General features: G+C 36.5%; 1 protein-coding gene across 1 annotated transcript in view; it reads right to left on the bottom strand.

Annotated features, from left to right (window-relative positions):
* Positions 1-13,813, bottom strand: part of C1QTNF3 (C1q and TNF related 3) — a 512,031-nt gene that overhangs the window by 477,852 nt on the left and 20,366 nt on the right. The window contains exon 2 of the mRNA XM_044070220.1: positions 9,151-9,250. Coding sequence (XP_043926155.1) covers positions 9,151-9,250 — 100 coding nt within the window. The remainder of the gene's footprint in view (positions 1-9,150; positions 9,251-13,813) is intronic.

Below are 13,813 nucleotides of genomic sequence, written 5' to 3'. Positions count from 1 at the left end.
TTCTGTCATGCACACCCCCCCTTTTTTCTATTTCATATTTATTTATACTTTGGAAACCAGGAAAATGAACTGATCCCAGGACCCTTTTCAGCCACTAGTCATGCTACATTGGGAAAGATAATAAGTAATAAATGCACGTAGCAATACAAAGAAAATAATGCTGACATAAAGACATTGACAGAGACTGCAAGTGCAACACATAGTCAATGTGTGACAGAGAATAAGTAAAACATTATGCAACATTTACTAGAATGCATACATTAATGATTTTTAACTCTATGTTAAGTTTATCATAAATATCAAATTGTATAATTGTATGCACCCATATTGGGCTCACACACACACACACACACACACACACACACACACACACACACATATATATATATATATATATATATATATATATATATATATATGTGTACATGAGTGTGTAGTGTATATACATGTATGTGTATATATATATATATATATATATATATATATATATATATATATATATATGTGTGTGTGTGTGTGTGTGTGTGTGTGTGTGTGTGTGTGTGTGTGTGTGTGTGTGTGTGTGAGTGCATTTAAACACAGTTAAGTACTTCTGATTTTCTTTTCTTAATGTTTTTAATGTATGTGCTCAAAGTAAATGTACGTTAAAGTAAATTCACTGTATATTATGGTTGCCACAAATTATCACATTTCCTTTGTGGACCACAGAATGCTCATGTAGTCTAACAATGTAAGGACTGACTCAAAGTCAGTGGGAATCTCTTACCATGGATCTGCGTGTACCACATATGCATCCCTCTCTTAAAGGATATCACAAAAAAGCATAAAATATCTTTTTATGAACAGTATCAGTGCACCTAGTTGATAGGACTGCCACTTGTCTCCCTTTCTGCAGTTCTGTCCTGTGTACATGTGTGGGGTTGGGACTTGAAAATGGTAAATGCATTGATAATTTACAAGAAAAATATTTTTTGAGTTTTCTATAACTGTCACAGTAATCATTGATACTACAGTTATCATAACATATAAACTATTATAAATAACCAACATGTAAAGCTTAGCATTTCAATACTGTGTTGCTGCTTATGTAAATTTGACAGAAGAGGTGGCAACTACCTTTAAATCCCTTACTGAGCTAATTGCTTTTGTTATGCTATGAAAGGGGAGTGTTAAGTTCTCCTCCTCTCTGCAAAACAAAGAGTGGAAAACAGTTCCACAGCTTTCTGTTTTTTTTTTATATCAGCTGCTGTGTTCCTAACATTAGCAGGATTAATTGCTCATCTGAGATTGCAGCAGTACCTGACAGTGTAAACTACAGAATTATCTGTGCCTATATGTCATGCAGGCAGAGACGAATTCCTCTGCAAAGTATATGAGAAGTTAAAAAAGTAGGTGGACTTTCCATTCCTTTGATTCCGAAGTAAGGAAATGAAAGTTTTAAAAAGTACAGACAGGTTTCTGGTGTCTACACAATACTGAACCATATTGTAGTAAGAAAATAAACCTAAGGATTGAGGTTAAATGTAGGAAAGGACAGAGTTTTCCTTGAGTAAAAAGCAGCTTCTGGATTTATTTTTAAATTGTACTACACCAGAATACACCCAAGCATTTAAACAGATGAGCAATTGCCCAAATATATCAAGCAAAACACAATGATTCATATTTTGGTTTGCATTAAACTTTTCAGGGGCAATGCCTCTGATATTATCCTTCTTTGGCTTAGTGGACTGCATTGCATAAATCTGTGAATCATCTGCCTTGTGAATGTCAAGCTGTAAATTGCTTTCTCAGTGTGCAAACTGATTTCTTCACAAATGTGAATCACTGTTTCTCTAACTCTACAAATCGCAAATCACTCAGTGCACAAATGTGTGATTTTCTTGATTGACTGTATAATGCAGTGCAGTGCACTGTTTATTCATTTAATCATGTCTGGCTGTTCAAAAGACATTCTGACAAAATATTCAGTTGTTCTATTGACACATGTTGAAATAAAAGGAACTATAGCATTTTTGTATAAATTCAGTATGCTCTTATTCAGTTAATAGTGTTAGCTTATGATCATAATGTGTATACAATTACACTTTTTTCATTACTGTTCAAGCCCAATTCTCTAAAAACTCTTTCAGTTAGGATGCTATATTCTGTACTGATAATGTTTTTCCCATTAGACATTTTTCAATCCAATGATGTTTTAATTGACAGCACTGTTCTGTTTCAGTTCCTTCTGTAAAGATAATTTATACAACACAGACATCAGTTCTGTTTACAAAAATATCTATGTCTAGCTCAAATTAATGAGAGCCAGGGACTGAACTGAAAACAGTCTTATTTACATCAGTTACTTGCAAAACAATTCTCTGTCTGTTTTCCTCTCCTATTACTTTTGCACATTGTAAAACATTTGTTACATATGTTGAGGTTTCTACGTTCTCTGTTTACTGCTAGAAATGCTTTTCATACAAATAACCACATCTGGAATAACATGGTCAAACACTTTACTGGGACATTTTAAAGCTTTTGATAAGCTTTTTCACACTATACTGTGACCCAGACCCAACAGACTCAGTGTGCTTATTTTTAGCAGTTGCTTTCTTCATTTTAACTTTACACACATCCAGATCCTCTACAGTTTCCTTCATCTGAATGATATCACAGATTTCTCAGAAGTTAGCATAAATGCTGGCCCAAGGTTGCTTCCCACATCCATTATACCACAGACAGTTCTGGTCCATAGCAATTAATCATGTAACACTTCAAAATCTTTTAGTTCTATGCCTCACTTCAATCACGTAAAGACATCAATAGACTCTTACAGCCATTGTTTTCTAGTTAAAGATAAATGGCAAATACATAGCAATTTCTTTTAGGGGTATAATATTACTTAAACTCTATCTTTAATAAGATTAAATGTTTTAAAAGCCTTTGTGGCATAATTTCCAGCAAGGTAAAAAATGCAATCAACTTGCATCTCCTTACTTTTTTCTATTATGCCAAATGCTACACTGAAAAGATTACATTTCTGCAACCATTATTTCTATTTTTGTCAATTACCATGTAGAATAATGTTTGTTTTTACAGTATGTAGAGCAGTGGGTGTCATGATGAAAGTAGTTCTGTAGCCGAAAGAAAAATTGTGACTGAAGCTCATTTGCTACTAAGTCCCAACTCAAACTCAGAACTTAAATGTAACTGGTTTATTCATTTGAGACATATTGTTTATGTCATTTCATTTTGTTGTAGCTTAGTTCTGTGGTTTGTTGCTTTCTTAGTGAATTTAAATTAATTTTGTATTTTTGCATATTTTAGCTTGGTCATCTGTTTCATTATTTATTTATTTATTTATTTTATTTTATTTTACATTTGTTAACCAGGAGAGTCCGACTGGATACATGTCCATTTTCAGCGGAGGCCCGGGGAGAAAAGCTCCAAGTACATAACAGACATATGAACATTGTTAATGCAAAAAAAGGAAGATAGTTGAGTTCAAATACAATATAAAGATACATCACATCTTGGGAAAAAAAAACAACAGCAGCATATAAAAAAAAAACATAGGTCAGTTACAAAGGCGCCTTGTTAAAAGCGGTTAAGGATAGTGAGGTAAGAGAAGGGTAAATGATAGTGGTTAATCAGGTTTAGAACAGGGACATTGCCAGAGAGTATTGAGATGGGGTTTAAGCTTTTTTTTGAATTGTAGGAGTGAGGGTTCTGAGGTGAGCATGGTCAGTAGGGAGTTCCACATTTTACCTACAAAGTTTGAGAATAGAGAATCCCCAGCAGAATTATTGGCTTTGGTAGTTTGAGCTAAGATCTTATTGGTATATATGTATATATATATATATATATATATATATATATATATATATATATATATATATATATATTAATGACCTGTTGCTATAATGGTTAAGGTCTTCGCCTTCCATGCATAAGGTACAAGGTTCGAGCCTGTCCTCCGACCAATGCCTGTTTGGAATTTGCATCTTCTCCCTGTGTCTCCATGGGGTTCTTCCATGTCCGGAAAACATGCTGAGTTTTCCATCTCAAACTCACCAATGAATGGAGCTATGGGCAGCAGCACAGACTCTACATGGTGACCTATAGGGGGAAGAGTTGTACAGACCAACCACTTTGGGCATCTATTGTAGTGCAAAATAGGAGAACATGGATCACAGACTGCGTGCCATGGCAGGGCTAGCCACTCGAAAGTGTAAAATATGGCTCTAGGTGATTTAGTCATGTTGACTAATTTCTCCAAAAATGGGAATGGGTAGTTCCCAGTGATAAGTGGGTTGAGGACCTGGTCTACTCTAACCTACACCAGAGACCCATGCTAACGGTGGGAGGGGTATATGTGCCCCTATTGGCCAGTGTGTGCCTGCCATAAAGCAGCTACTGGTCATATCTATTTGCCCAGCCCTGGACATGAAACCAACCAACCTCCCAAACATGAACTGAGAATTGCTACACTTAATGTAAGTTCACTGACAGGACGCATCTTGGAAGTGGATGACATGATGGTACGGAGGAGGCATCCTATTTATCCAAGAGAGAAGATAGAAGGGCAATACAGCAAAGCCACTTGACTTGAGATCCAGACTCTACTACAGCAGGGGAATAGGCTAGAAATGGTGTAGGAATTGTGATGAGAGAGAGGCTGCAGTGAGGGATATCATCAGAATTAATGACAGCCCAATGGCAATCAGACTCCAGTGTAATGATAGAGATTTATTCATAATCTCAGCCTATGCCTCACAGCAGGGTTGTGATAGTGAGGACATTAACAGCAGTTGCAGGACCTATTAGATAAAGCAGGATAACATGAATTGGTGTTGACATGAATTGGAGTTGATAATGGGTGACTTAAATGCACATATTGGGACTGATAGAACAGGATATGAGGAGTGCGTGGGTCCACATGAGTGGGGCAATAAAGAAGGAGAAGCCATTCTAAACTTCTGTCTGGTAGCCAATATATGGTTCAGAAGTCACAAGATCACATACAAGAGTACCCAACATGCAACTCAGGCAGACTTCCCCCTAGTAAGGAAAAGGCACTAGGGGTAGAATCCATGATTTCAAAGTCATCCCCAGTGGAATAGTCGGTCCACAGCATAAACCACTACATAAGGAAAGCTGGTGGAATGCAAACTCCAGAAAGTCATCAAAAGAAAAAAGGAGTGCAGGAAGAAGTGGGAGACAGAAAAGACTGACCAAGCTAGGAGGAACAACTGGTTGGCTAACAAAGAAGCTAAGAAAGAAGTTGCAGTTGCAAAGAATAGGGCATCAGAGGCACTGTACCAACTTCTGGAAAGCGACTCAGCAAGAGGCACAAAGAAACTATATCAGGTTGCAATGCAAAGACAGAAAAAGTAAGAAGATAGTCAGACACCCTTCATAAGGGATGCCAGCAACAATCTGCTCACCAGTCCACAGGACATCAAAGGCAGATGGAAGGAGTATGTCCAGCAGCTTCTGAATGAAGAAAACCACACAGAAGTTGTACTGCCCCAGAAACAGCATACGATAAGTGAAGAAGAGGACGAGCCCACCATAGAAGAAGTAAGAACAGCACTAAGGAAAATGAAGTCAGGGAAAGCAGCAGGCTCAGATGAGGTTACAGCAGACATGATAAAGATGCTGGGTGAGATAGGGGAGAAATGGCTCCTGAGGGTATTCGTAGCAGTGTGGGGAGAAAGGCATATTCCAGATGACTGGAAAATAAGCATACTTGTGCCAGTGTACAAGAACAAAGGGGAAATCCACAACTGTGGGCAGTACAAAGGCATCAAATACCTATCACATTGCATGAAAGTTCTGGAGAGAGTGACTGATAAAAGGATGTGCAGAGTAGTAGAAAGTAAGATGGGAGATGAGTAGTTCGGATTCAGATCAGGATGTAGTACAATTGACCCGATGTTTGCAGTAAGACAGATACTTGAGAAGAAGTTAAAGATGAGGAGAGAGTCCAACTGGGCATTCCTAGACATGGAGAAAGCATATGACAAGGTCCCAAGAAAGCTGATCTGGGCAGTACTATGGTGATTGGAAGTCCTAGAAACATTGGTAGAATTAGTGCAGGCTATGTACAAGGAACTAATGACTCAAGTACAAACAGTGTTCGGCCTCACAGATGGACTCCCAGTGAGAGTGGGTGCACACCATGGTTCAGCTCTGTGCCCACTGCTGTTCATACTGGTAATGGACTACATTAGCAAACAGGTCGGAGGGGACAGATCAATAAAGCTGCTGTATGTAAACAATATGGTATGACAGGCAGACTCTGAGCAAGAAGTCAAGCAAAGTATAGGAGAATGGAATGAAAAACTCAAGGCACGTGGGATGAAAGTAAACACAGATAAGATCATGGTAATGGCAGCAAATTGGGGAAATCAGAAGAAGCTCAGAATAGAGATAGAAGGGAAGATAGTGGAACAGGTAAACAGCTTCAAGTATCTGGGAGAGGTGGTTAAGGAGAAGGGAAGTCTGAATGAAGAGGTCAAAGCTAGAATCAGAGGGGATGCAGCCAAATGCCATAGAGTGTCAGGTGTAGTCTATGATAGAAGAATGCAAAAAAAGCTGAAAAGTAAGGTGTACAAGACAGTGGTGCGACCAGTACTATTGTATGATACAGAAACCTGGGCAGTAAAGGCAGAATAGTTGAAGAAGCTAGAGGTGATGGAAATGAAGTGCCTGAGAAGGGTGGTAGGATGCACACAATTCCAGAAAAGGTCAAAGAGAACGAATTATGGTGGTTTGGACATAAGCAGAAAAGCAGAAGACAATCTGGTGAGGAAGATTTAGGACAGACAGGAAGAAGGTTAGAGGAAGCGAGGACATCAGCAAAGAGGTGGATGGATCATGTGAAAGAAGATCTGAGACAGTCAGACACGAGTGCTGAAGAAGGCAGGAGTGTGGCACTGAATCAAGAGAGTTGGCGACAGTTAACACGATACCCAACCCCATGTAGAAAAATGGGAAAAAGGGGGCCGATGATGATGATGTATATAATATATTTATATGGTTTTATGACATTTGATCAAACGTGTGTTTGATTGAAAGAGAAAACAGTGGCTACAAATAACTGAAAACGCATTTGATTGAAAACTCATTTGAATTTATCACAATTAACTGAAAACATTCTGCACAGGAGCTTAAACCAAAAACTGCACACTCTGGAAGCACTTCTATCACTGGAAGATGTGCAGTCACAGAAACCTGGTTCAAGGCAGCAGACAGTACCCCAGCCTTGGAAGGCTACAATGCCTTCCACACCTTCAGACAGGAAAACAAACATACAAGAGCCAAAGGAGGCAGAGTTTCTATCCATATTAGAAATAAATTCCTCTCTAGATAGACTGGACAACCCATAACGTTACTCCAAGTTCAGGTTATGGTAGGTAAGACCCCCCCCATTCAAGTCACAGCCAGTTATATAGCCCCCTCCATGGGTCATGATGCGCATGAAGCTTAGTTGACCAAACTGGAGACAATCCAGATATTACTGAACACTCTGGTTATGGGGGATTTCAATTATCCCACCATCACCTAGGAACCTACGCTAGTCCTAACTCACTAGCACAAAAGTTCATTGATGTTGCTAATTCAAATTCCCTGGAAGAATGTCAAACAAATGCACTGACGCAACTGTCAGAAACCCATTAGTTAAATCTGACCACAAATCAGTCATCTTTGAGCTGGCGTAACACCAAAACTCACAAAGGGTGAAATCAGACTAAAAAACTTCACCAAGACAAACTATACCCTCCTAGGTGAAGGTATAAATGCATTTCAAGTCCCACCCCCAGCTGGAAGTGGTAACTACACTGAAGCTTCTGTTTGATCATTTATGATTTAGTTAAATGTATACTCAATCAAATGATATGGAACAACACACAGAAGCATAAGTGCATGCACGCACATAATCACACACACACACACATATATGTGTGTATATATATATATATATATATATATATATATATATATATATATATATATATATATACATATATAAAATTAAGGGTTTTCTCAAAATTTGATTGAACTTTAGATTCAATTCAATAAAATATCAAGAGTAATTTTAGCATCTCTTAAAATGTTTCCTTTTTCTTATTTCATTTTTTAAGAGATGTTTCATGAACATGTCTTTCTGAAGAAGTCTTGTTAAGTCTCTCATAATTATAACCGCTAAAAGCTCCACAAGAGTTGTGAGTTGTTATTATTTATTTATTTTATTGAATTATTTATTTGTCACGTTTTCTCTTTCTTAGTTATATATATATATAAATATATACATATATAAAATATATATATGATATATAAATATGTGTGTGTGTGTGTGTGTGTGTGTGTGTGTCCTTTTTTAAGCTTCATTTTGCCATATTTTCCAACTTGTTTCATCAAGGAGTTCACTCATTTTAACTTCTGAATTTTATCTAGTGGTGTATTGGTCTGCCTTCCATCAGTGCACCATTTCTTTCCATTTATTTAATCATTGGTGGCAGTGTGCATGGAATAGATGTCTCCCAGAGCCATTTGAGCAAAGTGATTCCGTAAGTTTCTTGCCCTGGTTGAGACATGCTAGTGTGAAAAATATGTGTTATCAATTCTGCTATGAAACCATGTGAAGAGTTGAATCTTTCTGGTCTTTCTAGGCCTCCTGCACAGATACTGTAACAAAGACACACAGCAGCCAGCCTGAATGTGTCTGTGCCATTTACCATCATAACAGCAACTGCTATTAAGGAAAGAACCACACAACATTCCATGACAGTTAGTCTTATTGATATTACTCTTAAAATGGTACTCCTACCTTATTCATCACAACTTCCTGTTTCTCTTTGAAAATTAAAGGCAACTATTTAAGTGAAACAAAAACTTTTCTTTAAAACCAATTTAATACTACATGAGTGTACTCTAAAACAAGTCTCTCAGTAGAAGTAATAAAGCTATTAAATTTGTAGGCCTCCTTAAAGTTTGCTTTATGTTTTATATTTGCTCAAAAACAGCAGATCATTTGAGATAACAAAGCTGTGCCACCCTGCCATCTAGCTAAATAAAGTATGCTTTCACTGTATGCCATATAAAAATAATAATACTGTGAAGAGGGATTTGTTATAATTGAAACAAACTGTTATCGTTTACCTGGAATGCCAGGTGCTCCTGAGGGTCCTGGGTATCCCCGTAGTCCATCTCCTCGACAGCACTGACTGCAGTCTGTGTAATGTGGCCTTTCAACAGGTTCCTTAAAAATCAACAACATCAAAGATGAGTTATCAGTATGAAACTAGAAAACGAGTTGATCTACGTCTTAAATGGCAACTTGGAAATGCATTTCTTATACAGTGCAAATGAAAGTTAGGGTACTCACCATAATGCCAGATCTGTGAATAGAGGCCCACATGCAGGCACAAACAGTACATCTGCTAGTACTGCTTGGCACATGAAACTATTTTAGGATACCTGCTTCACATCCCCTGCATTATTTGCTGGCAGGAATCCCTCAATCAGTGTTGGTGGGACAGTAAAGACATCACCATCTGGGTGACTCCAATTCCTTGAAATTGTGTTGGCTGTGATGGGGCTCATGACCCAGTCATAAGATGTCTATGAGTAATGGCTGAATATGCTTGCAAAACTGGCTTCAGATAGACTGTAGTCTTATCATAGGAAGTGCCTGTTCTTGAAAGCTTGCTCTCAAAGTTTTATAGCTTATCTGCAGCAGTCTACAAACAAGACACTTGACAATTGTTGACATATTAAAGAATTGACACACTGTCTGACTGACTGGAGATGTGTCCTTAAGGATGAAAATCTTGTAGAACCTGCAAAGAGTCCTGAGTAAGCTGTAGAAAGATGACAAGAGTTCCCATTTTCAAGGCTTTGATGCATAAATGAGATTCCCGAGTAACCTGTAGGGAGATGAAAATAGTTCTAATCTTCAAGGCATTGATGTATAAATGAGATTCCTGAGTAAATCACAAGTTTTGTCATGTGAGTGTCATGTAGTGCCCTCCCCCTGAAGGCTAATGCATTTGAGGTGGTGGAACAAAGGACTTTCTGAAAAGGAAAAGAACGGTAACAGCTCCCTAAGATAAGTGATACCTGCAGGCCTTCAAGAGCTTTGTCCTACTTCCATGAGAACCCTTTTCCTGAAACCACTGCCATTTTAGAGACTCCTAGAGAATCACCATATGATACCTGGCATAAGATAATTGCTGTTATCAAACCACAGAGCTTTGGCATACTTACTAACAAGAGGAAGTGACATCATCAACATGAAAAGTCTATCAACAAACTGCCAAGAAACTTCTCTAGGGGCAAAATTATAGGGTCATAGGTGTTTGCTAGGCTAATGACTACAAGGGCCCTTTTAAGCCTAGCCATGCATCCCAAATCTCTGACAAGTTCTGATACCCATGATAAGTGTAAGCATGGGCCTGGAAGATGAACCACTTATAGGTTACCTGTTTGCATCAGAGACATAGGAGCCAAACCAGGGATGAATTTCTGGTTTCCCATGCAATTGTCCAAGTTGCAGTTGAATTGTATTAGGGAGGAACTCTGCTTCACATGGATGGGGAGCCTGTTCCATAGGCGAGGTAGTCTCTGCGATACATACCTGTCTCTCCAGCAGGTCCTATTTATATCACAGACAAGGTTTAAGTCTTTAAAATGGGTAATTCTGGTACTGTTTGTTTCATGGATATGCAGGAGGTCCATCAGTGTGGGGTCTGGCAATGCCCTGTATACCATGCATAGATCTCCCCTCAAAAGCCTATAGGAGACAGAGTACAGAGATAGGGCATTGAGGTGGTCTGCATAGGACATATTACTTATGCCCTGTATTCTTTTAGTGAGAAACCTCTGTGGATGTTCCAGTTGTTGGATATGCCTGGATAGATACATACTAAAGAGGGCATTGTACTCAATGATAGGTCTGATGAATGCCAAACACAGTGAAACAATGACTTCCTTGGAATTAGACACCATACATTTGTTTATAAGTTGTGCAACATAGAATGATTTCCTTGCCGCTGTAAACATGTTATGATCAAAGGCTAGATTACTATCTATGTGTGCCCCTAAGTCCCAGACTACTGGGTCAACTTTAACGGATGTGTTGTCAATATGATAGTTAACAAGGATGGATGACTTCCCAAAGGATACTATTATGCATTTCTTAAAAACACCGAAGTACTGTATCGAAAGATAAACCAGGAACGAACGACCAACTGAAATGATTGCATTTATTCTACAAATAACAAAATACATGTTGTGAGCGCTTTCATATAATAGAATATTATACTTCATCAGACAAAGATCTAACACATTCTGTTCATTTTAAACTTTCAAATAATGGTGTCATCATGATGTAATTTTCTTTGTCTTAATTAATTGCTTTCCAAGTCAAACAATACATCTTACAACACCACATTCACTAACATAAACAATTAAAAAGTGAATAATAAATAAAAAATGTTATATTCCCTATTGCCCTCAGCAGCCTACTTACTATAAACATATGTATGTTCTTATATAAAATACTTAAAATGCAAATATAAAATTTATGTACATCTATTTTATATAAATTAATTAACTTAACCATTAAATACATTATATCTAAATGTCAATACGCCATAACAAATATATATATTTCTAAAATTGTAAAAATTGTGTACATATATATGTCTATTCTATGCCACTTTTTATCTCTACCACCTCTCCTATTGATATAGCAATTTATTGTGAATAATCAACTTTAGCAGTTTTTATATTTCTATTGATCTATCTTTAATGATGGCAAATTTTATTTATTTTTAATGCTTTTAATTTCAGTAAAGGTGCTATGGAGCTATGCTCGTTAATACCTGGCCAAGTGTCTGCTTGCAACCTCACTTGCCATTCTAATTCTTTAGTTTCTAAAAGTACATTCCATGCTCTTTTGTCATCAATTATAACTTGGTCTATAATAGTGTAGGTGAATGAATGGTCTGGGTGACTATTAATATGTTTTGTTAAAGCATTATTCATATTCAGTTTTTTTTATTGCATATGTATGTATGTTCATATATGCGCTGAGAGAATTTTCTTTCAGTTTTCTCTATGTAACAGGCCAAACAGAATTTACATTTACTTAAATAGACTACAGCTTTTGATTCACAATTATATCTACCTTGTATTTGATATGTTCTATTTCTTACTAAAAACTCAGTGCCAACTTCTATTTTGTGGCACCATCTGCAAAAACCACATTTTTTCATACCTAGCATTTCTATATCCCTATACAGATCATTGTATTTTAACAAATCTTTCAAATGTCTCCCTCTTTTGTACACTATAAGTGGCTTATCTCCTACTATATTTCTTAATTCTTCTTCGTGGCTTAATACGTTCCAATTTTTCACAAAAATCCATCTCAAAACATTAGCTTCTTTACTATATGTAATTACCAACGCCTCTGAGAATTTATTATTCTTATCTTGGTTTGTACTCTGAGTTATTTGAGATGTAACATTATCTTCTCTTTCTCCTTCTATACTGCAATTTTCACTTTGCATATTAGAGTTTTTTTTATCTAAGATAGGTTTAAAATAACCTCTCTTTCTTTTATTTATTACTTCTTCTATGATGTCATTTAAAAAAATGCTAGGATATGATCTAGCAAAGAACTTAGATCTTAAATTCGAACATTCTTCCAAAAAATGTTGCTCTTTGGTAATCATACGTGCAGCTCTAACTAACAGTCCTTTTACGACGGACTTTTTTTGATGTTCAGGATGTGAGCTGCTATAATGTAATAAACTACTGGCATATGTTTCTTTCCTATGTATGCAAGCTATGTATCTATTTTCTTTGTAGTCTTTAATAAGTTTTATATCTAATGCTCCATGTAAACTTAAAAAATGTTGTAGTTTGGCCTATATATAACAAAAATTCTTCCAATATGTCTTGTGTTCCTTGCCAAATAATGCTAATGTCATCCTGAAACCTAAAGTATGATTTAATGAATCTATTAAATCTACTAATTAAAACATAATTCTTCTCCCAATAGCCCATGGGTATATTAGCATGTTATATATAGGCCAAACTACAACATTTTTTTAAGTTTACATGGAGCATTAGTAATGATTATATGGAATATCTAGATATAAAACTTATTAAAGACTACAAAGAAAATAGATACATAGCTTGCATACATAGGAAAGAAACATATTCCAGTAGTTTATTACATTATAGCAGCTCACATCCTGAACATCAAAAAAAGTCCGTCGTAAAAGGACTGTTAGTTAGAGCTGCATGTATGATTACCAAAGAGCAACATTTTTTGGAAGAATGTTCGAATTTAAGATCTAAGTTCTTTGCTAGATCATATCCTAGCATTTTTAAATGACATCATAGAAGAAGTAATAAATAAAAGAAAGAGAGGTTATTTTAAACCTATCTTAGATAAAAAAAACTCTAATATGCAAAATGAAAATTGCAGTATAGAAGGAGAAAGAGAAGATAATGTTACATCTCAAATAACTCAGAGTACAAACCAAGATAAGAATAATAAATTCTCAGAGGCGTTGGTAATTACATATAGTAAAGAAGCTAATGTTTTGAGATGGATTTTTGTGAAAAATTGGAGCGTATTAAACCAAGAAGAAGAATTAAGAAATATAGTAGCAGATAAGCCACTTATAGTGTACAAAAGAGGGAGAAATTTGAAAGATTTGTTAAAATACAATGATCTGTATAGGGATATAGAAATGCTAGGTATGAAAAAATGTGTTTTTTGTAGATGGTGCCACAAAATAGAAGT

This window comes from Protopterus annectens, chromosome 1.part0 (genome assembly GCF_019279795.1).
Source record: "Protopterus annectens isolate FY-2018-M chromosome 1.part0, PAN1.0, whole genome shotgun sequence".
NCBI lineage: Eukaryota > Metazoa > Chordata > Ceratodontiformes > Protopteridae > Protopterus > Protopterus annectens.
The sequence above is the reverse complement of the archived record's forward strand: the minus strand, read 5'-3'. Positions and strand labels throughout refer to the sequence as shown.